Source organism: Anastrepha ludens, chromosome 3 (genome assembly GCF_028408465.1).
Source record: "Anastrepha ludens isolate Willacy chromosome 3, idAnaLude1.1, whole genome shotgun sequence".
Taxonomy (NCBI): domain Eukaryota; kingdom Metazoa; phylum Arthropoda; class Insecta; order Diptera; family Tephritidae; genus Anastrepha; species Anastrepha ludens.
In genome coordinates, this window is record NC_071499.1 from 98218271 (window position 1) to 98245745 (window position 27475).

The 27475-nt window shown below is 38.8% G+C and overlaps 1 protein-coding gene across 2 annotated transcripts in view; it reads left to right on the top strand.

The window, feature by feature from the left end:
- The window catches only part of LOC128858552 (dmX-like protein 2), a 147781-nt gene that overhangs the window by 96959 nt on the left and 23347 nt on the right, over positions 1-27475 (top strand). For both annotated transcript variants that reach the window (XM_054094932.1, XM_054094933.1), the window contains 6 exons: positions 2330-2588; positions 3880-3961; positions 5133-5402; positions 9026-9095; positions 18559-18633; positions 25641-25774. In XM_054094932.1, the coding sequence (XP_053950907.1) occupies positions 2330-2588; positions 3880-3961; positions 5133-5402; positions 9026-9095; positions 18559-18633; positions 25641-25774 (890 nt within the window). The remainder of the gene's footprint in view (positions 1-2329; positions 2589-3879; positions 3962-5132; positions 5403-9025; positions 9096-18558; positions 18634-25640; positions 25775-27475) is intronic.

Consider the following 27475-nt stretch of genomic DNA (forward strand, 5'->3'; position numbering starts at 1 on the left):
TAGCGAACCGCAGAATTCGGACGGAAATGATCTTCTCAAGGATTTTGGACATGCACGGGAGTAAGGAGATAGGTCTAAAGTTCGTAATGAGGGTAGAGGGTTTATTGGGTTATGGATAAGGATAGGGACAATTAAAGCAGTTTTCCATTCTTGAGGATAGATTCCTATATTGAAAATTTCATTGTAAAGATTCACGAGTCGGATTTTGAGGATGCCGGGTAGGTTTTTAGTATTTCATAGGACATTTTATCCCAGCCCGGTGTCTTTGCTATCATTTTTGAGATCGTGAAGTCGAATTCATACAGTGAAATTTGGGTTTCTATGAGCGAAGCTTTAATTAAAGGGTATTGGTTGGAATAATTTTCAGATAGGGTTAGCTTTTTTTGCGAGTTGAAGGTGGAATGAAAGTTGGAGTCGTGGGAGTAAGTCGACCAGAATTTGGCAAATTCTTCAGCGATATCTGTTTATATATACTTGTTTAGGGCTTGAAGAAGGATTTATATCTACTGTGAGCTTTTCCAAGGACTGCCTTTTAGCTGATTGAAGCTCTTTTGTGAACACATGTGGTACTTGTATTTAGACCACAGTTTTTGCGTGCTATTTCTTAGGCCGGTATGGCGGATAATTTTGTTGTGTTTGTTTGCGGTACGAATTATGCTGGCGAACCAATTATTGTTGTTTTAATATTAGCTGCTTCTGTGTTGATGTTTTTTGAAACTGCTTTTTTGTTTGATAGGGTTACGGATAGGGAATGCAATTTTTTCCAGTCAGCTTTTTTGATATTAGCTTGACTTCATACTAATCAGGCGGACAAGGATGTTATAAACGGGAAATGGTCGCTGTTGTGGAGTTCGTCCATTGTACGAGAAGAAAGGCTGGGGGCTATAGAACTAGATGCAAGGATGAGTGAAGGATTGGTGTGTGGAAAAATGTGTGGGTAGGCCATCGCTTAAGGCAATGAGATTATGGGTCAAAATTACATTTTCAATAGTATTTCCTCTTCTATTGGAATGCTCGGTACCCTAAAATGGGCTACAGGCATTGAAATCGCCTAGGACTATAATTTGGGTGGAATATTTGTTAATTATATCGGTAAGCTCTTTGTAAGTAAAATTTTAGCTAGGAGGAAAATAACAATTAATTGGCACAACAGTGCCATCGATATTCTCGTTATATTCATATGCGTTTATGTTTGCTGTGTTAGCATTGTTGCTATTAGAAAATATTTGCATTTTATGTAATCTAATAGGATCGCGCATGCTGCATTTCTTTTTAGTTTTTATTGTAATGATTTGCTTCATTTGCATGCATTTTGGGCATAGTTTACTGGATGCAACATAACCGTCTGAGTAATTTGCGCCAAAAGTACGTGAGCATGGAGTTGGCGTGTGAGGTGGAAGTGCACATGAGTCGCATACTGGGGCTTTGTTCCATCGTTTAGTTGTGGTTCCAGGGGTTTCACGACTTTTACACCTCATCGGGTTCGGAAAGTAAGATCTGACTTTAGTAGTGTACCATACGACTTCTAGTTTTTCTGGTAGCTGCAACAAGTCGAATGAGAGCAACACGACTCCACTAGCAACAGGTCCGCCATCATTAAGTTTAAGAAATTTGTATGATAACACAACACCTCGACCACTTAAATTCTCCACTATTTCTGTTTCTGGTACATTATTTAGACAAGGCGGATAAATAGTGCCCTTAGGGTGGTCGATTTTCTCATCGCAAACTCCAATTAGTTTAGTTGTGGCGAGAAACTTTTTTGCAACTAAATCGTTTTTAACAAACAACAGAAGTGTGTCATCTGTGATACTTTCAATTTTTTTCAATTGAAATGTTCTTTAAAGTCTTCCGTACGGCAAAACATAAATATTTATTTAGTGGTTTTTTAGTTAGTGGTGATTGATATAAGTATATAAGAAATTTCGCTAGAGAAAAAACACTCACGAATACAATGCGAAGGAAAAACACCGATACCACTGTTGAACTGTTGTACGCTTTAAGTGTCAGTCGATGACTGATAAAAAAAAACAAAAAACTTAAGTCGAATTACCGTACATTTACTTTTACCACTTTTATCTTTGACAGTTAGGCAGGCATTATGAACAACTTGCTAGTTCAGAGCCAGGATAGACGATCTCCGCGCCGTTGCAAAAATCAATATTTTCAATGGAATGAAAGAAATTAGTAACCCAATGAGCTGGTCCAATGAGTGCGAATTTGTTGTGTATTGTATTAACATTTATCAGGACTTCAGGATACAAATTACAATGCATTTACAAATTCTTTGGTATTCATTTTATATCCTTTTCGTTATTGTCTTTCACAGGATCAATAAATGAAAGCGATGAATCAGAACATATACGAATAATTCACAAAGATCATGAAGCTTTATTATCATTTTGCTTAAACAATAATTCTTCTGGAATGATTGCATTGGCGAGTCCACGAGAAATTCAAGAACTAGATATTACAATGTTACTAGAATCCCCCAATTGGTATGAAGATGAATGTGATTATGACGTTTTATCAAAGGAAACAGATCCTTTATCTACTACTGGATTTTTGGTTATCCAAACTCAGGAACAGTAAGTATGCATATATTCTATTCTAGAGAAGTCCCATCATTACTTAATTTTCATATTGGCTTTACTGTAAGCAACTCAGAATAAACCTTCACAAATGCAAATTGGTAATAGTCATTGGTGCAAGCAGTATATGGTGTTTAATATTATATAAGTTTTGTTATAAAAGCAGGAAAGTGGACTTAAATGCGGACTGTGCGTGGCCCACAATAGCCTGTATAAAACTATAATGGGGGAATTTTTTTTTATCTAATATATAAAAATTCACTGAACGTATATAAATCTCCGAAAGTATAGGATAGAATTTCTCTAAAATTTTTCAACTACAGATGAAAACTCATCAGCTGAATAAATAGTGAGAAATATACCATCGTCAATATTTTCTTGGGAAAGGCTATTCTATTTTTCTTGGTTTTAAAATAAGGGTTCGATATAACAAAATGCTGGAATGAGAGCTATACGAGTCGAAAATATTTATTGGGGTATCGGGATCTTCACATTCTCTGTGACATGCGCAGCTGTCACTATGTAATAGGTTCGAGAAGTGTTCCATAATTTAAGAATGCTCTAGATATCAGCCACCAGATCGCCGTCTTTGTTCTTACAGGGAAACGCCCCGGTCTTGAAACCTTCTGTAAGCCGCCGAACTTTCTGGTAGAATTTTCGGGCGTTGTTCCTATTGGCCAGCATTCCAAGCTCCTCGCACTCACGTATTTCGGCCTCTCGTTTCTTCTTTCGGATAATACGTCTCTCTTCCTTTCTTAGCTCTCGTTAGCGATCCCACATGGCTCGCGTTGCGCCCGATAGCAGCGTGGTTGTATAGGCGGCGAGGAGACTACCGTCTTTTTAATTAGAGATTCATATAATTTCTTTACTGAAGTTGGCTTTCGGGCTTCCAGATAGTAGGGAGAAACGATTTTCCCCTAAATCGGGGGGCCCGGGGGCCAGCACTGCGACACTTGTGAACTATATAGAGAATTAATATAGCAAAATCGAATGAACACGTATACGAATGTAAGAAGCTGAAACTAAAAGGATGAATGAAAATTCGCTGTTTAACCGAAGTACTAGCGCAAATAGTAAAACTACCGTCTGGACGTTGCGAGTGATAGTCGGAGACTTTTTATTATTTTTACTTCTTCTGGGCTTTGCTGCAGTATTATTAATAAACATTAGTAGATTAGGATTAGTATTGTTATTGGTATTATCATTAGTAAAACGTGTCATTCATATTATTGTTACTATCATTATAATTAATATTGATATCATAAGACTTGTCATGTGGTTATTTTAGGTCTCAACATAGTTCTGCTATAAGTTCTGAGTCATCTATGAATTACCAGTCGGCATCGCAATCTGGGCGAGGTACCTCATTGGTGAGTGATTTTGAATTTTTATTATTAATTATTAGTCAACGTTACTGCTATTCACATTCGTGCTGAACTTCGTGAAAGAATAAAGAAATTGTAACCCACATTGTGGAAGAACAAGTCGAGGGTTTTCCACCAAGCCAATGATCCGGCTCATTCCGCATGGTTTGTCAAAAAGTTTCTAGTGAAGTTCAAGAAATCAGAATTAGATCATATACCGTATTAACTAAATACTTAATAACATATCTGTTTTCTAAAGTAAAATTTTTGCACTGTGTACAGAAAGCAGATAACATTCTGATGAAGTTGAAGGAAGAACACTTTTGCAGTTTTTCGAAGAGTAGAAATTCGTATAAAGCATTGTACATGGTATTGGTAAATATAATGTTTAAATGAGAAATTATAATAAAACTTTGTACAGTTTTACTTGCGTTATTTAATAGCCACATCTCATGTAAGTTCGTTTATTATTAAAATCCGTCAAGCTAGTCGGTGTTCTTACGTCGCGACGTGCCCACTAACCAGTGGTTTGGTCGAGGCCCTGTTTCTCTATAGACTTCTTCATAATGGAACCTTCGAATGTGTGATTAGATTTCTCAGAAAGTCAGGACATATTGAAATTTGCATTATGTAAATCGTCTTGTTTGAAGTTTAGGTGCAAAAGGAACTGAAATCGAAATACGTAAGCATTGTACGTCTTAATCATCGGTAAGCCACTTGATCAACTCGTGCATGTATAAGACAGAAAAACTAGTGCGTTCTCTTACGAAACAGATTGACAAGTTTTACGGGATTTAATCAAAAGTTACAGGAAAATAGTTCATTAGCGCAAAACATATAACTGCGAACGCTTTAATGAAAGTAACTTAGTCTCTCTCTTAAAAAACTTTAAAATTAGTTGTTTTCATGGTCGATAAAGTATTCTTTAGTGTTTCAATATTGATTTATGGCTCTCTGCTTGTTAATCGTTCGCACTAGAAAAGAGATTTTAGTCCAAAGAATCTAGGAACAGACCAAATATTTATTTAAAGCAGCACCGCGGATTTTGATTATCCTTCTATCCACGACTTTTCTCAATTGGGTTCTTAAGTTGGTTTATAGTTACATATATAAGATACCGTCAAAATTTATTTATTATATTTCCCATTCAATTTTTGCCATTTTGGTTTGTTTTCAGATTTTACGGCATAAATTTGAAAACGTCAAACGGATGAGTTCTCATCCGTTACTACCCCTTTATCTAACCGGTGGTCAGGATGGATCCGTTCAAATATGGGAATGGGGTCATCAACAGGCGGTATGTTCTCCACGACCCTCGGGCACCTTTGCAAAAGTCACTCGTTGCAGATTTTCTGAGCAAGGCAATAAATTCGGAATCGGCGATGGAGATGGAAACCTAAGTTTATGGCAAGCTGGCATAGCGTCGCAAAATAACAGACCATTTTTCGTAAGTAAATTAGCAATAAGTTGTAGAATTCGATCGAATAGGACAATATGGATGACCCAATTACGTTTTTTCTAATTGCCTATTGCACGCAACTTCTTACTTTTTGTTTCAATTTTGTCACTCATATGAGATCTCTCTCATAATGAAATAAAGCGCGAGAGAAGAACCGTTATGTTTTATTTTTTATTCTGCTTTATTTTCGCAAAGAATGTGTGCACTTATTTTGCCTCATCAGATTAACGCCGCCAAATGCAATTTTAGTTATCTTGCTTATTTTGGCAATTACAGTCACCAAATTTTTTGTGAAGCTCAACCTATTCAATATCTTTAAATAAACGTACACTATGGGTAAAGGAACAGTTTTATCTCTGATTGAAAAATCAAAGATTGAGCCATACTTTGAATCTGGACTATCCTACCATAAAATTGCTGCAAAGACGGGAAACATGCCAATGCCAATTTTCTTAAAGATAAGGAAAGGGGAGCAATATCGTACTACGGCACTTGCGAGCTTCAATTTTTGACTTCGCGCATGAACGCACAGGACTACAACTCCGTGTTAAAAACGGCTTTTCCGCATTTCCAAAACCTTTTTCAAATCCTGCAGTGGACTTTCCAGCATGATAATGCTCCACTTCACACCACCCGATCCGGAAGTCATGGATTCAGGGCCAAAAAGTTGATTTCATGGAGTACGCCACCATACTCACCCGACCTTAACATCATTGAAAATGTCTAGGCGTGGTTGGTCAGGAAAGTGTATGAATCCGGAAAGCAGTATAGTACAAAAACAGAGTTAATCGAAGGTATCAACCACGCTTGGTCAACCATATTATTGAATTATATTGAAACACTTTATAATTCAATTCCTAATGGAATTTTTGAAGTAATTTCAAACAACGGCGGGACTACGCACTACTAATATTATTTGAAAATGATAGAAATTTAATGTACAGGTGTTATAAACTACCATTATTGTTCATCAGCTTAATTAAATTGAATTTAAAGCAGGGGGCGCTAACCTGATGACCAATTTTTTGTTACATTTTTTTTGTACCTTTCTCAAAAACATTCATTAAAAAATATTCCTTATTGCTACATTAGCCATTGTGGTTTTATTTTAAAGAGAAATGGATGTAGCACAATATAAAAAAATTTTAAAGCTGGAGCTCTGATGGTTTCGATTTTATTGAGCATTGGCGGTGATTGTAACAGGAGGCGCTAACCTGATGACGCGTAGTGTATGTTTGGTATGTCGAGGTCAATTCTTGATAAGTAGGATTCTACCCTGCCACAATATCCAGAACGCAATTGTGCCAAATCTACACTGGTCTCTGGTAGCTGGAACGCTTCAACTGCTGTGGGTGGACTCTGATAACGGCATTGGGGCATTTTCTTCGTTTAATATGCTACAGGTTTCGGGAGCATAGCGTGGGCATTGAAACAAGACCTAATCAGCGTCTTCTTCCCTCTCCGTGCAGATTGGGCAGTTCGCCTTTCTTCTTCTCCAACATTTTTACGACTTGCTCTAGCGTCGGGATCGGATGGCTTTAAATAGATTCTCTGCATTTCTTCCGCCCAAATGTCTACGGGGACTAGACCGGCTATGACGAAATTGTACGGAAGCCGCAAATAGTCCGCAAAGCGCTTAGCCGATAGACGGCTATCAGTTATTTTGTGTAGCTATTTATGTTCAGTGCATCAGCTCAGATCGGTGCGGCATATAAAAGAACCGAGCTGACTACTCTGCTATATAGTATTCTTTTGCTGTGGCTAAGTCCGCCGTTGTTTGGCATTATTCGCGACAGGCAGGGCTGCACATTCGATGCCTTCTCCACAGTATATTCCAGGTGCGTTGTGAAGTCTAAACGACCATCAGTCCACACTTCTAGGTATTGTTTTTTTTATTTTTTATTCCCCTTTTTAAATTACAATCTGTTAAATTTAAACAATAAGTAATTCTTTCTAAAGTAGTATTGGAATTCTTTGTTCTCTAACCAATGCTAGATAAACATTCAATTTTGCTTCAGATTATGCTACATTATATTATTTAAATTAATGTTATTTGTATTTATTTAAGTGTTAAAATTATTATAATTTTTTTTTCTTGTTTTGTTAAATTGTGAGTTCTGTCGCTTTAATCTTCGTTTTCCCGCTTTCGCCGATTGTGGTAGTCTGCGCATTTGTTCATTTTGATGATTTGTTAGTTGTTGTTGTAGCTGCACCTCTGCCCTGTCAGTGTAGCGTAATCACCGATCGTCTTCGCCTAGCTCATCTAACGGTAGGCCCAGGAAACTAGCTATTTCGGCGGGTTGGGTTCAGAGGGAGAGGGGCGTTAGATGAGTGGGTTTAATGGGGCATATGAAAAGGTAGTTAGTGTCGTGCGGGGTGCCTTAACATGCTAAACATATGTTTAGTATGTCGGGGTCGATTCTGGATAAGTAGGAGTTTAACCTGCTACAATATCCAGAACGTAATTGTGCCAAGGTTACGCGGGACTCTCGGGGAAGTCGGAGCTCTTCGTCTGCGATTGATGGTGGTTGGAACCAGCATATATATATATATATATGTATGTATATACATTAAATTTAGATATGTGTGCAGAACCTGACCGCCGGATATTCAATTATATATAAGTATAATACAATGGCAAACCTCCGAGTGTATTTCTGCCATAAAAAAGCTCCTCATAAAAATATCTGCCGTTCGGAGTCGGCTTGAAACTGTAGGTCCCTCCATTTGTGGAACAACATCAAGACGCACACCACAAATAGGAGGAGGAGCTCGGCCAAACACCCAGGGTGTACGCGCCAATTATATATATATATAATACTTGTAAAAATTTCCTGGTGATATCTATTAACAGTATTTCATCATGTCGACGAAAATATTTCTTTACTTTTACTTAGTAAATTGAAACATTGAAGCCATTTTGCAAAAAATTTTGATTTTTTAAGTTTGACGTTCTTCTAGCAAACGAGCGATATGAAATCGAAATATTGATATGTAGCACCTTCTTGTTGAAATTACACGATGGCTAATTATACCTATACTATCAAGAATAGGCCAATAAAAAGTTGTTGACATATCTGGATATCGCAATCCATCGACGGTAAGCTCCTATCCAAATTATCTTCAATACTCTCGCTTACATCAGCGACATACTATATATATTCAATCGAAAGGCGGTAGCGATCGTGCATTAATGTTTGTGTGAATTGTGCCCAAACAGTCGACTAAATTTTTTCGGTAAACTGTTACCAGAAATGCTGTTTCCACAGATCCACCCTTTTCGTAATTTTAATTATTTTTATAAAGCCCTCCAGTGAAATATAAAATTTTAGATTTTCCGCTATCAAAACAGAAGTACTGATTAATAGTTCGAACATAAAAGACTGTAAAAAATTGTCACTTTCCCGGTAATGTGCTATAATACTTCGCATGAGGTTATACTTTTTAAGAAATTGTGCTGTAGTGCCACAAACTCATGATTTGAGAACTTAAATACACAATTGGGTATGCATTCATACTATAGTTTGCAAAAAACAAATGTCCCTTTAATATTTTAACTAAATTTGTGCATATGTATAGTATATGAAATTTATATCTCTTTGTATTTTCAGACATACCAATGCCACAATAAATTACTTTCGGACTTTGTATTTTTGGGTTCATGCAGCTTGTTGGCCACAGGTAATGCTTTGTAACTTAAGTTAATATTATTGTATTTGACAATGAAGGCAGAAAAATAAGATTTATTTTATTGGAGAGTTAAATAAAACTTTAATAATATGTGTATACATTTGCAAAGTTATGTTTAACAAACCTTATTAAATAATGACAGTAACCGACTTGCAAAAGAACTTTCGGACTCACCTATAATTTAAATACATATTTGTAGTTACTGCACAACACTTACAGTTACTTAACTTTAATATTTTGTTACCCCTTATACTGCTTAAATTAGAATTTTTTACATCTAATACAAGAAACATTTTTTTCTAGGCATTGATATAATATTCTTTACTAGTAGAATATATTTATAGTGTCGGGGGGTTTTTAAGAGCCTGAAAACTTTAAATGATAATACCAAATAGAAATATTGTGTCAATGAATTCTTTTTCCCCCGCCGCGGCTACTAGTTAGATGGTTCATTGGTCAATAACTCTGACCGTTGGCGTCCACAATGTCTTCAATATTGTAAAAAATCGATTGTTAAACAAGCTGCATGTCAAGTTGTGTCACCTTGTTGAATCCCAATGTCGTCGGTGTTTAGCTGATTAATTTTTCGAAAAAAAATTCAGTCAGCATGGCTCTATAGCGTTCGCCATTCACCATAACAGCAGCTATTTCTTCATTTCTAAAAAATAAGTACCGATGTTGCCGCCAGTGCATGAACTCCTGGAAAAGATGTATTGTTTCGAAGTAAATTTCCACCATTTGGAAGTGTTATTCTGGCATTAAATGATTCGTAATGGCTTGCCAAACCTTCTTCTTCTTAATTGGCGCTATGACCGCTTACACGATTTTGGCCGAGTTTAACAAAGCGCGACAGTCGTTTCTTTCTCGTGCTAACCGGCGTCAGTTGGACGCACCAAGTGAAGCCAAGTCCTTCTCCACCTGATCTTTCCAACGCAAAGGAGGCCTTCCTCTGCTACCACCAGCTGGTACCGCATCGAATACTTTCAGAGCCCAAGCGTTTGTATCCATACGGACGACATGGCCCAGTCAACGTAACTGCTAGATCTTTACTCGCTGCGCTATGCCTATATCGTCGTAAATCTCATACAGTTCAACATTCCATCGCCTGCGATATTCGCCGTTGCTAACGTGCAAATGTCCAAATATCTTCCACAGAATCTTTCTCTCAAACACTCCAAGCGTCACTTCATCGGATGTTGTCATCGTCCAAGCTTCTGCCCCATACATTAGGACGGGCATGATGAGAGCCTTGTAGAGTGTTGTTTTCGTTCGTCGAGAGAGGACTTTACTACTCAATTGCCTACTTAGTCCAAAGTAGCACTTGTTGAGAGAGATTCTACGTTGGATTTCAAGGCTGACATTGTTATCGGTGTTGATGTTGGTTCCTAAATACACGAAGTCTTTTACAACCTAGAAATCATAACTGTCAACAGCGACGTGAGTGCCGATACGCGAGTGTTCCGACTGTTTGTTTGACAGGAGGTACTTCGTTTTGTCCTCGTTCACCACCAAACCCATTTACTTTGCCTCTTTATCCAGTTTGGAGAAGGCAGAACTAATAATGCCAAAGAACTGGCATACGCCAACAATTGTACGTTCTTATAAAACATTGTGCCTGAGCGATTAAGTTCTGCGACTTGTACGATCCTCTCCAACATCAGGTTAAAGAAGTCACACGACAGCGAGTCATCCTGTCTGAAACCTCGTTTGGTATCAAACGGCTCGGAGAGGTCCTTCCCAATTCTGACGGCGCTGCAGGTGTTGAGCAACGTCATCTTGCATAGCCGTATTAGTTTTGCGGAGATACCAAATTCAGACATCGCGGCATACAAGTAACTCCTTTTCGTACTGTCGAATGCAGTTTTGAAGTCGAGGAAAAGATGGTGTGTGTCAATTTTCCTTTCATGGGTCTTTCCCAAGATTTGGCGTATTGTGAATATTTGGTCGATAGTAGACTTTCCTGGTCTAAAGCACACTGACAAGGCCCAATCAGTTGGTTGATGGTGGGTTTCAGCCTTTCACACAATACGCTCGCTAGAACCTTATAGGCGATATTTAGAAGACTAATCCCGCGGTAATTGGCACAGATTGCAGGATCGCCCTTCTTATGGATTGGGCAGAGCACATTTAAATTCCAATCAGCAGGCATGCTTTCATCCGACCATATTTTGCATAGAAGCTGATGTATGCACCTTACCAGCTCATCACCGCCATGTTTGAATAGCTCAGCCGGCAGTCCGTCGGCGCCTGCGGCTTTGCTATTCTCACCTCGTCATGGTCGGGTAACAATTCCGTCGTCGACGGTTGGCGTATCGGGATCTTCACATTCTCTGTGACATGTGCAGCTATAACTGTTTAACAGGTTCGAAAAGCGTACCCTCCATAATTTAAGAATGCTCTAGATGTCAGCCATCAGATCGCTGTCTTTGTTCTTACAGAAAACCGCCCCGGTCTTAAAACTTACTGTAAGCCGCCTCGTATTTCGGCCTCTCGTTTCTTCTTTCGGATAAACCATCTCTTCCTTTTTTAGCTGTCTGTACACTGGCTCGCGTTGCGCCCGATCGCAGCTTGGCTGTATAGGCAGCATCCTTTCTTTCTACTGCAGCATGACATTCCTCGTCATACCAACTGTTTTTTCTACCCCGCCGGAATCCGATTTCTTCTTCGGCGGCGGTACGTAGAGAACGCGAAATGGTGCTCCATTGTTCGCGCATGCCGGTTTGTTGGGCAGTACTCTCTGAGAGCAGGAGTGAGAGCCGAGTGGCGAATCTTCTGGGTATCTGTTGTGATTGCAGCTTTTCTATGTTGAACATCCTTTGCGCAGTTAGATGCACGTTTTTTGCTGCACAGAGGCGTGTGCGCAGTTTGGCTGCAACAAGGTAATGATCCGAGTCGATGTTGGGTGCTCGGCTTATACGTACATCTATTACACATCTTGCCAAACCTTACGGAGCAGAAATGCCATTCTCGGCTGTCAAATCAAAGTTATCGATATAGAGGAAAAACAACAAACATTTTTGAGTGTTGACAAACTAAAGTAAAAATTGAGAGATGATTAAGAAAATCTAAATAAGAATCCAATGAAAGCCTGTTATACACGCAGCATTAATATTCGGTTTCTCATATGCACCAATAAACAATACTTAATTATAGTTAATCAATTTCAAAGTCGTAGTAACCGATGTTATTTGTAATAAAATTTTAATTTTGGTGTGTTCAAATGTTTTGGCAGAAGACCCAAAGGGCATTGAAACCGCAGCATTTACAATCGATAATAATTGTTTAATAGGCTCCATTCGAAGTAAAACACATATGCCACCGACTAGTCCAGTCATCAAAGCACCTTTTAAACGCGTTTGAAGAGCTCCTTCAGCGAATTCCTCTTAATGGCCTCTATCGACTTAAAGAGGCACCCGCAGAGTGGCAATTTAAGTTTTGGGAAAAAGTCACAGGGGCTAAATCCGGTGAATACGGTGGTTGTTCGATGATATTTGTCGAGTTTTTGGTTAAAAAAGTGTTCTCAATATGAACCTTGTGAGACGTTGCGTTATCATGATGCAAGATCCATAAGTTTTCTTTAAACAAATGGGGCCGTGTGCATAGGAACACATTCTCTCTCAAACGTTGCATAACTTCCAAATAATATTCTTTATTTACCGTAGAACCATTTGAAACGAATGCCTAGCGCACAACACCATGATAATCAAAGAAAACGAGTAGCATGACTTTCACTTTTGATCGCTTTGACGTCGTTTTTTGAGTTTCGGCTCATGTGGATAGCGCCATTCAACCGCCTGTTGACTGGTTTGAATGCCAAACTTATATACCCACGTCTTATCAACCAATTGATGTTGTAAAATGTTGCGAATTGATTCGTGAGACACGCTAAGGTCACCAGCTACCTCCCTCAAACTTAAATGATGGTATTTCCATTTCCTTGACTTTGTCGACGTTTTCATCCGATGAAGACGTTGATGGTCGACCAGATCGGTGCAAATCTTCCACGACTTCTCGGCTCTCTGCAAAAGCCTTATACCACTCGTAGACCCGTGGTTTTGATAAAGCACCGTCCCATTCAAAACACAAAATTTAATACAAATTCTTTGTTCGATATTTTTATCCATAGTGAAAATCTCAGAGCACACCTGCGGTTGACTGATATAATTAAATACTACGACACTATAGAGGACAGTTGTATCAACATTTCAGCAAACAAAATTGAGACATGCATATGTGTAACGCGCGGTTTTTAAATGAACAATTCCCAATATTTTTTTGACAGAATGTAAAGGGTTTTCTAATAACAGGAGTTATTTTGAATGGCCTATCTCTATCGAGAGACGATTAACGATTTTTTATGGCCGGAATTGGATAGTATTGATCTGGACAACGTTTATTTTCAACAAGACGGCGCAACGAAACCATTAATCTTTTACGGGAAAAGTTAACACCTCTTATTAGAAAACCCTTCACAAACTTATTTCTTTATACATATAATCGTTTGCTTACTCACGCGCATTCCTGTTTTCATTATTGGTGTTTTTATGCCTGTGGAAGTTATTTTTGATATTGTAGATGTTTGTGGCGATGGTGTAGGTCATGATGTTGTTGATCGTGCCGTTATAGATGGTGTTGTATTCCATGTCAAATATAACACAACAACGAATGCAAAATTGTTTTCATTTGAATCTACTCTTTGTTGTTTTGCCTATTACTCTGAATAGGGAAAGTCATTTCTTACGTTATAGCCTCAACTGTTTACTTATGCTTTTTTGTTCGAATTGCGAAATAGAAACAGGCGAACGATATGACTCTTGGTGTCAGCACTCACGGACGTAAATGTAGAAAATCCTACGATAAGATCTACGATACTACGGGAGAAAAGGGTGGTGAGAATTCATTTACGTGGGGCTCTCATTAGTTTCATCGCAACAGCTGACAGGAAATTTTCGCTGATTGCTCTCTCACCACACAGTGTTGTCAAACAGTACATTTCGAAATCATTTATAAAATAAACTTAGAAAAATTATAATTTTTATTAAAATAAAACAATGTTGGATAATGTTATCACTACATATTATACTAGATGGACCACCCTTTATAATAAGAGTAAAATAAAATAAATAGTCTATTATAAAATATAAAGAATTTTACCTGTCAATGTAATAAAAACTTATTGATATTGCAATTTCCAACGCTCGATGGCCCACCCTTTATACATCTGAGATTTAAAAAAAATAATCTTTTATAAAATATAAATACATATTTTTAGCTATGAAATAAAAAAAGTGTTTAAAACTGCAAATAAAACCAAACACTAAATGGACCACCCTTTATAAATCAGAGATAAAACAAAGTCGCTTTTTCTGTCCCTATGTCCCCTTATACGCTTAAATCTTTAAAACTACGCAACGGATTTTGATGCGCTTTTTTTTAAAGATAGATTGATTGAAGAGGAAGGTTTATATCTATATAATGTGAAGAAATATCTAAAGGGGGCGTGGCAATCGGTCAAAATGTGGCAAAAAAACATAATTTTTTTGTTTTCACGGCCATAAATCATAAACGAATCAACCAATTAAAATGAAACTTTCTTGAAGTTTAACTTTGAAATATTTACTTTCGTTCTGCATTAAAAAAAATAATTTATTTATTTGTTATTTAACCAAAATTGTTTAAACAAAAGCAGCTCTTTTTCCAAAAAAAGCTGTTTGTGTGTGTGTTCGCTGTCAACCGAATGAAGCAATAGGCGTTAAGCGATAATCTCACCACACCTCATTAATGTTGAATTACATCGTATGGTGACGTATGTATGTATGTATTTACGAATCGCTCGCATTATTTCATTTCGGACATATGTACATATGTATCTATGTATGTACTGAATTCCATGTAATTATATGTACATACAATTTTACAGCGAAATAAAACGCTATTTTCAGGTTCTATATTAGTAAATCGCACATAATTAAAATACAGTTTTTGAATAGTTTTTATTGATTCGGAGCGCGTTTAGTTTGCTATCAATTCCATACAATAACATTTTTTGTCATTTACTTTTTACGACAACTAATAGCTTATTTTCGAAGCGATTTCAACAAATGGGTACAACATTAATCCTTATCCAATTAAATACCTTAAATACATTGTTGTTTTCATATAGATCTATGTATATGGCTCTTTACAGCATATAATTAAAAACAATATTTTTCAAGATATTACAACAGTAATTAAAATTCCGCTACTCTTTTGGAAAGAGGCCGAACCACACACTCTACAATGAAGCACCCGCTGAAAATCGGCACCGATGATGATAACAGCGTCTGTAGTGTTTCTAGACAGAGCAATACAGGAAAATTGATGCGTGACTGCTCATTAATAGTCTGGGACGAAGCTACCATGTCAAACAAGACGTCTGTGGAAGCACTGGATAGGACAATGCGCGATTTGCGCAACAAAAATGCACCTATGGGTGGATGTACAATTCTGTTCTCAGGAGATTTCCCTCAAATCCTACCAGTTGTGACTCGAGGAACACGTGCTGACGAAATAAATGCTTCGCTAAAAAGATCCCACCTTTAGTCGTATGTCAATAAATTAGAGCTTAAAACTAATATGAGGATTTCGTCATCTTCACGTGAGAACAGGCTATTTCCAGAGATGCTGCTAAAAGTTGGCAATGGAGAATTAACACAAAGTGAGGGAAGGATTAACCTAGAAAACCTTTGTGTTTTGATAGACAACATCCAAGAGTTAGTCAACAATGTCTATCCAGACATTGATAACATAAATTATAAGACAATATCTTGGTTTAAAGAAAGAGCTATTCTGTCACCAACTAACGAACAAGTAGATAAAGTAAATAACTTGATTATTTCAAAGATTGATGCGCCGACGAAAATATACTACTCGGTCGATACTGTTCTCGATTTGGAAGAAGCTGTTCAATTTCCTACAGAATTTCTAAATTCTTTGAAACCGTCTGGACTCCCTCCTCACAAAATGGAGCTGAAAATAGGTTGTCCTGTTATTTTATTAAGAAACCTAAGTCCACCTAAACTTTGCAATGGCACGCGTTTGATGGTAAAATCACTGAAAACTTTCATAATAGAGTGCACAATACTCACAGGATGTGGTACCGGAGAAGATGTATTGATTCCCCGAATCCCTCTGATACCATCGGATCTACCATTCCAATTTAAACGCTTACAATTTCCGGTAAAGACATCTTTTGCAATGACCATTAATAAATCTCAGGGTCAAACCTTCAACGTTGCAGGCTTAGATTTGAGTGTTGACTGTTTTTCACATGGCCAACTGTATGTCGCTCTTTCAACAGTAACCTCTAGAGAAAACATGTTTGTATTGTCTAATGACAAGAAGGCTATGAACGTTGTATATAAAGACATTCTGTAATATAGTAATTGTTGTAAAAATAAAATAAATACATATGTAAAAATGCAAAAAGTTAATATGCAAAAATGTAGGGTATGAATTTAGATATCCCAAAGATAGCAGGAAATCTTCATGCTATAAAGAAAGGGGAATTGTTTTACTCCAAATTTAACGCGTGCGGGCCACGGGCAATAATGAATAAGCCAAAACTACTGGATCGATTTTAATCATTTTTTCAGTGAGTGACATAGGGTATATATTTTATACCCGTGCGAAGCTGGGCGGGTTGCTAGTTATAGATAAATGAACTATTTGTATTTGGTGGTGTTTGGCTTTGATTAAACAATTAAAAATTGTAACTGATAACGCGGATGTGTGTAAAAGTATATAAGCAAAAATATCAATGGCAACATTGTGTCGATACAACCCAACACAAACACACACAAACCGATGTATTGTGCAAATATATTATATAACTAAAAGAACGCAGTTGCTTTCTACGGGATAAGTTTTGCTCAATTTTGTATATCCTACGGGCTGCGGAAAGGGATTATGATACGTTGGTCAGTGTGCGCACCATCTGACACGAAACGAACTTTGTTTCGCAATAAAGAGTGACGGCGTAAGTCTTAAAGCTCTGGGTAAATCCAAAATAATATTCGCACTTCTTTTTGTTGTTTGTTGGTTTGCATTTAATTTAGATGGCCGGAACACAGTTGTTTCCACTTCCAATAACGATTGTCAGTTCAAGAAATATGTAAACAAAATACAAAATACAATACGCGCTAGCGTCCCACCTGAAAATACGCGTTTAGAATATTTAAAAAATTAATGATAGTTAATTCATTATTTAATATGAAATGCGTCATTAAAAGAATTTTTAACATCGCCGATTTTACCGGCCATGTTTAAAATGTTAAAGCTAAAATAGTATAAGTAAGTAATTTGTCCGTGAAACAAACTATGTGCTATGCTGATTAAGCTACAATAAAAATATATTAATTGAAACATCTGCAAAATATCTTGGAATCCATCTGGACTTAAACTTAACTTGGAAAGATAACATCAAAAAGAAAATAACACAAATAAGGAAAATTTTCGACAATTGCATTGGCTAGTAGGTAGAAATTCTATGCTCAGTATTTCCAACAAACTTTTACTATATAACGCAGTCATTACACCAATCTGGACGTTTGGACTTCAAGTGAGGGGAACTGCAAAAAGAGCTCACATAAACAAAATACAACGACAACAATCAAAAATCTGACGTATAATAACAATATCCGAGAAGTACACAAAAAATGATGTCATCCATACAACGATTAATATACCATCAATCTACGAAGAAATAAAAACGATGTCAACAAGATATTTTAACGAAATAAACCAGTGCAAAAACAAAGAAGTCAATACATACATATATATATATTTGGCGCGTACACCCTTTTTGTGTGTTTGGCCGAAGCTCCTCCTCCTATTTGTGGTGTGCGTCTTGATGTTGTTCCACAAATGGAGGGACCTTCAGTTTCAAGCCGATTCCGAACGGCAGATATTTTTATGAGGAGCTTTTTCATGGCAGAAATACACTCGGAGGTTTGCCATTGCCTGCCGAGGGGCGACCGCTATTAGAAAAAACTTTTCCTGCATTTTGGTCTTTCACCGAGATTCGAACCAACGTTCTCTCTCTGAAATCCGAAAGGTAGTCACGCACCAACCCATTCGGCTACGGCGGCCAAGTCAATACACTCTCACAATTAGGAAAAAAGAACTTTACTACGTCTGAAGAGAAACCGACCAATTGACCTATTAAATTAAATATGAATTCTCGTATGCTAAAATAACTTCTGTGTAAAATGTAATTGCTATCCTAAAATGTTATCGCTATATTCGTCTTGGCAATGACCATGTTGAAATATATTTAAAACTCTTAACTAATTGTTAAAAAATGTACTTGTTCTCAGTATGACAGATGTATGATGAAAACAAAAAACAACAAAAATTTAATCGAACCGATCATATAGTAATATCCAATATTTAATATATATTTTGTATTTTACAGCCGGACAAAGTTCTGAAAACAAAAATATTAACATTTGGGATACATTATTGCCTCAGAAAAAATCGTGTGTTTCTGGTAAGTACGACACTATCCCACAAAATATATACACTTTTGGGTACCAGCCATTTCTTCTTTACATTTGCCATTACATTTTGCATTGTTATATCTGTTCTATATATGTTTAGCCTCTCCTTCTTCTTGATTTACAACTCGTGGAGTTAAGATCGTTTGAATTGTGTATTGAATAAAATACATTAATACTTTGTGAATCGCATTGCTATCACTATAAAAAATATACCCCATTGTAGACTTGTGGCCTTCGTTTTCAGCGATAACCTCTTCATTTGAGCGAAATCTCGTACCGGCAAGAATTTTTTTATGTCTCCGAACAGCCAGTAACCGCTGGGAGTTCAATCTGGCGAAAACGAGAAGCAGCATTATCCACCACAACTGCACATTTGCGTAATGATTGAGAGAAAAACGGAATGAAAATATATGAATTTAATCTTGATCATTAAGAGCAGGAATGGCAAATTCTGAAAAACAACCTCAGATTTGTTACAATGGACCTGACGGACATAAAACTATGCTGGAATTTCAACTTAATTTTTGTTTAATTTGTCTCTAAGATTCCTAAATTTTTTTTACTCTCAGCTACCGAATTCTCGGTGGGCACGGGCGCTCCCACGCTGTCGCTCTCGAGGTAAGCGGAGAAGGACGGTGGCTGAAAGCGGTACACCTCCCTGCCCTGCAGCTGCCGCCAATGGCCGAGCCACGACTCCCCAAGGTACGAGCGCGGTCTTGGCGCCAGTCAATGTGGCGGGAAAAGGTTCTGCTGAGCCACGTCCCTATCGGCGCTTCGACAAAAAGTCCAGCACAGCTGTCTGCCCGGGAATTTTTCGTCAGTGGAGGATGGGAGCTGGACACTCGCCCAAGCACATCCAAGGGTGCGGCCAAGCCATTCTATAGCGAGAAGGCTGCTGGCCCACGACCTATGGCTGTGATTGGTAAACTGGGGCCTGACCATCAGCTGACGGATGCAGAAATCAAATACTGCAAAAGTCGACTGATGAATCAGGTTATTGCCTTCGGTCCTGAAGCCAACGCGAAGGGCTATGAGACAAAGGACGGCACCATAAAGGTGACGTGCGCGTCTCTGGCCAACTTCGAGTGGATCAGGACAGTGGTCAATAGCGTGGCCCCATGGGGACCACTCGCTTCGCAGTCTACAGCGAGGAGAGTGTACCCCTCAGGAAGGCCACCTGCTGGACTCCGGATCCAGACCTGTCTACGGCGGATGTCCTATCCTGTCGACGTGCCCAGAATCCGGGCATCAACACGAGGCTTTGGCGAGTCCTCTCGTTCATCAAGAGCAAAAACCGGGCAGGAAGGAAAGGGCTGCTCTTGTGGTGCGAGTGGATGAGGCCAGTGTTGATGTCATGGGCTCACGGAATGGGAACCGTCTGAGAATCTTCTTCGGGACTGTCACTTTCCATGTCTATCCCAAATGAGTGGCTCAGACGGTTCCTGTAGCGACCGTCTCTTGACGGTGACGCAAATTAACTTGCAGCATTCCAAGGCCGCCGTAGCCGAATGGGTTGGGGCGTGATTACCATTCGGAATTCACAGAGAGAACGTTGGTTCGAGTCTCGGTGAAACCAAAATTAATAAAAACATTTTTCTATTAACGGTCGCCCCTCGGCAGGCAAGGGCACACCTCCGAATGTATTTCTGCTATGAAAAAGCTCCTCATAAAAATATCTACCGTTCGGAGTCGGCTTGAAGCTGTAGGTCCCTCCATTTGTGGAACAACATCAAGACGCACACCACAAATAGGAGGAGGAGCTCGGCCAACACCCAAACAAAAGGGTGTACGCGCCAATTATATACAGTGGCTCACAGCTTATTTCGTGTGGCTGTATGTTAAACTAAAGAATTGTAAAATTATTTTTATTTGATTTATTTAAAAAAAAATTTAAATGCACAATCAAAGATAAATTATTTCTAATTACAAACATGTATAAATGCATTCAAATGTTTTCTTCTTTAGTAGAATATTTACAACAAAAACAGAATACTAGGTAAATTGACGTCACAGCTTATTTCGTGTGTTCACTTTTACCGTTATCGGCGCCAGTAAACCGGTTAGCAATTATAAGAAATTTGTTTTGCATAGTATATTAGATTATATCCTTATTTAGTTTACACATTGAAAGTAGTCGGTTGTCCAGCTTAATTTAAAAATACCGTGATGGGTCGTCGTACGTCGATTGAAAGGCGCGAACTAGTGATTACGCATTACAAAAATGGAAAGTCGAAGATAAAAATTGCTCAAATTGTAAATTTGAGTACTTCCACAGTACAATACATTATTCAACGCTTTTCTCGTGAAAAAAGAGTGGTTGACAAAGGCCGCCAAGCTCCAAACAAAATTTTTACAGAAGCTGATGAAAGGTGGATATTAAGAAAAATTAAAAAAGACCCACGAATTAGTGCGCCAGCTTTGACAAAAGAGGTTGAAAAAGTACTTGGTAAGTCATGTAATCCTGAAACAATAAGAAGAATTCTGCGCAAAGCTGATTTCCATGGTCGTACAGCTCGAAACAAACCGTTTGTTAATGAGCGTAACAGAAGATTAAGGGTGGAGTTTGCCGAAAACCATGTTAATAAAGACCAAACATTTTGGAATAACGTTATTTTCGCCGACGAAAGCAAATTCAACCTCTTTGGTTCCGATGGAAAGTCTTTCGTTTGGCGTAAGCCCAACGCGGAGCTGGATCCGAAGAATCTGCGTGGTACAGTAAAACACGGTGGGGGCCATGTAATGGTTTGGGGCTGCATGTCAACAGCTGGTGTCGGAAACTTGGTTTTTATCGACGAAATTATGGATGAAACAGTTTATTTGAATTTATTAAAAAATAATTTACTACAAAGTGCTGAAAAATTAGGCATTCGGGACAGGTTCAGGTTCTATCAGGGCAATGATCCGAAGCATAAGTCGGAATTAGTGCAACGGTGGCTTATATGGAATTGCCCTCATGTGGTAAAAACGCCAGCACAATCACCTGTTCTCATTGTAATTGATAATTTATGGAATATTCTGGATCAAAAAATTAGAAAACATAACATAAGCAACAAACAAGATCTAAAAACAGCATTGCAAGTGGAGTGGGAGAAAATATCTCCTGAATACACTGGAAAACTTGTTAGCTCCATGCAATCCCGGTTAAAAGCTGTATTAAAACAAAAAGGCTACCTCTACAAAATATTAGATTAGTAAAAACTTAATAAATTTAAAAAAAAAAAATCATGTTTTTTCTAGTTTGGTTAAGCACACGAAATAAGGTGTGACGTGGATTTACTTATAATTTTGATTTTGCTGTAAATATATTACTTAAGAAGAAATAATTTAAGTTTATTTATGTATGTTTGTAACAAGAAATAATTTATCTTTGAATGTACGTTTAAGTTTTTTTTCTAAATAAAGTTTATACAAAAATATTAAACTTTTTTATTTTGATAAACGGGCACACGAAATAAGCTGTGAGCCACTGTATATATAATATATTCCAAAGCCGCTACTGCACTACTAAGTAGAAGGCTTACCCAGCTGCACACATTACCCCACATACCAACAGTGCGAGAGCCCTGGGTCTTTAGGGGCCGCCTCAGTGGCTTCAGCGCATTGAAAAGGGCCACGGTATTATATGACAGGAGTTCGAGTAGACCTAGGGTCTTATAGTATCATCCCATCTCACTGTGACGGGTCTTGAGCAATTTTGCTGCCAAGACCTGGTAGCGGCTGAGGTGTGTTACAGAGGTAGACGTGGATGGTCGAAGTTTGTGATTGCATCTGCTTATTTTCCTTACGATGCTCTGGAAGGGTCCCCACCTGGGAAGGCCACTAGTCTCGTGCGGTTCTGTGAGCAGCGCAATCTGGGCCTCATCCTATGTTGCGATGCTAATGCCCTGCATACAATCTGGGGCAGCAGCAAGTGCAATGGACAGGGCTTTCGACTATTCGAATTTATCGCGTCCTCTTGCCTAGACATACATAACAAGGACTCACAGCCAACGTTTGTAACCACTTAACGCTGCCCTTACTGAATTTTTTGAGTCAGCCTGTCCAATTTGACCTCTCCCTAACCGGACTCGCGTTTCTTGGTGGAATCGAGAGCTCCAGACGTTGAGGCGTGAGTTGAGAAAGCTTTTAAACCGGACCCTCTAGACTAACCTTGCTGAGAACTGGGAACGATACCGTGATATTCAGAAGAACTACAAAAGGCTTATTCGGGAATCGAAAAGCGAATTCTGTAGCGGTATTGAATCTCTGAGTGACACGGCGAAATTGGTTAGGATCCTGAAAAGGGACCCAATTGCAAAGCTGGGGTCACTTAGGAAATCTGATGCAAAGTGATGCACTCAGCTTGCTGATGGACTCTTACTTTCCTGGTAATCAGAGCCATTATTGATAGAGGCGGTTGTCAGAGCTGCTCCACCTTCTCGGTATGACTGGTTCGTTGCCAGATCTGTGGTGAATGAAGTCGCCACTCGATTTACTATCAAACCTTTTGACGGCTACAAGTCGCCCGGGCCAGATGGCATATATCCTGCCATGCTGAAGGAAGGCGCAGAGTCCGTGACAGCAGCCCTGAAGAAAATCTTCTCGGCATGCCTGGTACTGGCTTATATACCACGCTCATGGAGGATGCTAAGGGTCGCCTTCATCCCTAAGGTTGGGAGAGATGACTACACCAGCCCCAAAAGCTTTAGACCTATCTCATGCTGAAAAGTCTCGAACGGCTAGTTGCATATGAGTCAGAAGTCGCTGAAGTTCCACCCAATCTCTCCATTCTAGCATGCCTATCAAAGCGGAAAATCCTGCGAGTCGGCACTGCAAAACCTTGTTGCTAGGATAAAGCAGGCCATTGACTGGAGGGACTACGCTAAGGCCAATCTTGGATATAGAGGGATCTTTTGATAATGCCACTGTAGACAGTATGTGCAGCTCTGCCAGAAGACATGGTATAGACCTGGTGGATGTGAATTGGATTCGCTCAATGCTAACCCAAAAAAAACGTCACGGTGCGGGCGGAGAAGAATCTGCTGGTGTCATCCGGGGATAACAGAGGCTGTCTGCAAGGTGGTGTGCTGTCTCCATTGCTCTGAGTCATGGTAATAGATCCTCTACTCACCACCTTAAATGATGTTGGAGTCTACACCTAAGCATATGCAGACGACGTTGCCTATTTGTTAACGGGCTCTACGCTTATGAACATCTTTGGAAAAGTGCAGAAAACTCTGGATATGATTGACACTTGGTTCTGTGCTAACAGGCTATGCGCAAACCGCACCAAAACGCGCAAGTCACATATTGAAACCAAAACATCCAAAGCACTGACAGTCTTCTGGCAGTGCAAAGCTGTCTTTGGGAAAACGTGGGGTTTTTCTCCTAGCAAAGTCCTATGGACCTGCACGGCTATGATAAGACTTATTATCACCTGTTCATCAGAGGTCTGGATGAGAAGACTCTCTCTCGTGGGAGTCAGGGGGACCTTATCGAGACTACAACACACTGTTGCCATCTGTTGCACCGGAGCTTTTCCGACTACTTCAGGCCCGGCATTGGATGCTTGGTTTGCCACCACTTGATGCTTTCATCCAGGAGAGGCCTTGAAGGCCATCTGCAGGCTGAAACACAATGGGAACTGGTACGGCCCCTGTCCGGAATTGGAAAACAGGGAAGGCATGGACGTCGGACCAACGATTCTCTCCATGCCCCTTGACTCCATGCCATTAAGAGTCGTACTTGAAAAGAGATATGAAATGAGAACAGAAAATGAACAGAAAATGAGCCCGGCAAACAGTTTTTTCGCATTTTCATGGATGGCTCCAGGACCGAGCATGGCTCCGGCTCTGGGGTCTACGTGGAATCCAGCGGGACAAAACTGCTCTTTGCTCTTGGAATACATGCATCTGTGTTTCAAGCGGAGGTGTATGCAGTTCAAGAAGCGAAGAACTTTGTTGTGGAAAACCAATGGAAAGGCAGATCTATATGTGTCTGCAGCGACAGCCAAGCTGTGCTTATTGCCTTAGACATCCCCCCAACCATATCAGGGGTAGTCAAGTCCTGTCGGTAGACATAATAGCCTGATGCTAACATGGGTCCCGGGACACGTGGGTATCGCGGGTAACGAGACCTCTGACTCCTTAGCGAAGATGAGCTCTGAGGCCAACTTCTTTGGCCCAGAGCCCGTTTTGCCACTCCCTTCTGTGGCCATTACAGCCACGGTTAGCAAATGGGTAAATACCACCCACAAGTGAGCTTGGCAGGCTGGGAGAGGCTGCAGATGGACTAAACTGATGTTACCTGTCATGTCCGATCGACTGTGGCAAACCCTTCTGTCATTAAGCAGAGGGGAGTGCAGTCATTTTTCAAAGCTTAATAGTTCCAATTTTTATTAATTATGACGCAGCTTTTATACGAACTTCAAATGTTTAGCGGTGGGACACAACATTCAATTATCTGAGGTGGAAAAATTTATAATTTGCACATTAGCATCGATAAAGGTATTCGAGTTAGTAGAACTAATCATTACAAAAAGCTTCCTGCCTTGCATAAAGTTTCGGAAGAAACGTAATAGCATACCGATGATGCCGTAGACCCTCAACATTCCGCGGAGACAGGCTTGACCTAGAAGCAATCAATTTAGATCGACCTTTCATTAGTACAAAAGTTGGTATCATCACCTAATGTGAATAAAGGGAAAACCTAAGCGTTTCGTTCTAATGACTGTCGCGGTTGCAGGAACAAAGATAAGATTGCAGTGGTAGATCGGAATTTTTTACTCTATAAGACAACATCGAAACACTTCAAAAGATACAAAGTGTAAAACTATATGAAAAACTACAACCTTTGATTCATTTTTCGCTTTGTGGAAACTCAAGAGAAGATATATTGTATTAGTTTAATTCTTAAGAAAATAAAGATGTCCTTGTGTATTTGCAAAACGCTGTATAACATCAAAAACTTACTCTTTTAATTTTTATTTATATGAAAATATTTATTAAAATCTTTACAGCGTTTACGTGCCATGATCAAGGATCATCTTGCTTGTGTTTTGCTCCACAACACCAGTTATTGATATCATGTGGAAAGAAAGGCGACATATGTATTTTCGACGTACGACAGAGGACCCTTAAGCACCGATTTCAGGTAATTCTATTGCACACCCATCTGCTCCAGGGCTTGAGCTAGGACTTTATTTTATAAAATATTTAAATATGTTTATTGAAATTTAAGGATTATAATGGGATGGTTATCGATTGTATAAAATAACCTACTTGAATACTTATAATTTAGACAGTAATGGTAATTAAACTAACTGTCCTTTGGCAGGCATTTTATTCTCTGCAAATTTGTTATCGAATGTTGTTACCACTCAAAATCCTCTATATGAGCCCTTGATTTTGAAAGTGGTATAAGTCAGATTTTCCTTGTTTCGAGATATTTAGAGTTTTCATTTTAAAGGATTAAAAAATATTTTTGTATTATGGAATATGATTTTTCGACAGTAAAGTAGTGCCAACAAACAAGTATTTATTATGGTTGTGAAATTTATACCCATTTTTAAAAGGAAATGTGGTTTTGAAAGGTTGAAATGTCTTATACCACTTTCAAAATTAACTGCATGACTTTATAAATTAGTTATACAATCAAGGAAACATTTTTATTGGTAATTAACATTTTATTCAAACTCATTTCATTGTAACTAAGTAAATTATTAGTATTTAGGGAAATAAAGTAATTGGTGGGATATAGTGTAGTAAATCCATCATATGTAATATTTACGACTGTTATGGGTCTAATAGTGGTGTATAATGGAAGCAAATCAATATTTTCGTATATTCTAGGTCTTCCTCTTTTAGGTGAGAGGTCTAATACAGGGTGGCTGATGAAAGCCGCTACCAAAAAAAAATTGAATAACTTTTTTTCTTTTTAAGTTATCTGTTCCATTTTTGTTTTAATTTGCAGATTGATCTTTAAAATTTATTAAAATGGATAACTGGGACACGCAAACAAGAATTTGGATAGTCCGCCGCTATCACGCACTGGAGTCCGTAGTTTTGGTACAGAGAGAGTACAGGCGGATGTTTGGCGGCGATCCCCCGAACAGATGGACCATAATGAGACTGGTGAATAATTTTGCTGAGCAAGGGACAGTCGCAAGAAGGCCTTATCATCGAAACCCACCAGTTCGGACGGAGGAAACGATCGCTGCTGTAGCTGCAGCTATACAAAGCAATCCAAGGGTTTCAACAAGAAGCTTATCTGCTCAACTTGGTGTCAGCCGACAGTCTTTGCAAACAATAATGCACAAAGATTTAGACTTATTTCCCTACAAAATTCAAATGGTTAACAAACTGAATGCAGCAGACTTGCCGATTCGCTTGGAATTTTGCCAGAAGATCCTGCAAATGGTGGAAGAAGACGAAAACATGTTAAACTGCCTTTTCATGTCTGATGAGACCCATTTCGATTTAAACGGCAATGTGAACAAACAAAATTGTCGAATATGGAGTACTTCTAACCCACAGATACTCCACGAGACGGAATTGCATCCTCTTCGCGTGATTTTTGAAGAAAATGGTCACACCGTTACGGTTACTGGAGACCGTTATTTGAAAATGCTGAAAGAATTTTTCCATCCAGAACTACGCCGAAAGAGAATTCCATTCAACTCTGTGTGGTTTCAACAAGATGGGGCAACGTCTCACATAGCCCAGACTGTTATGACAGAGTTGCGACGAAAATTTCCCAATAAACTGATTTCAAGAAACTCCGAATTTCGTTGGCCCCCCAGGTCGCCTGACCTTACTGCACCTGACTTTTTCTTGTGGGGTTTATGTAAACAAG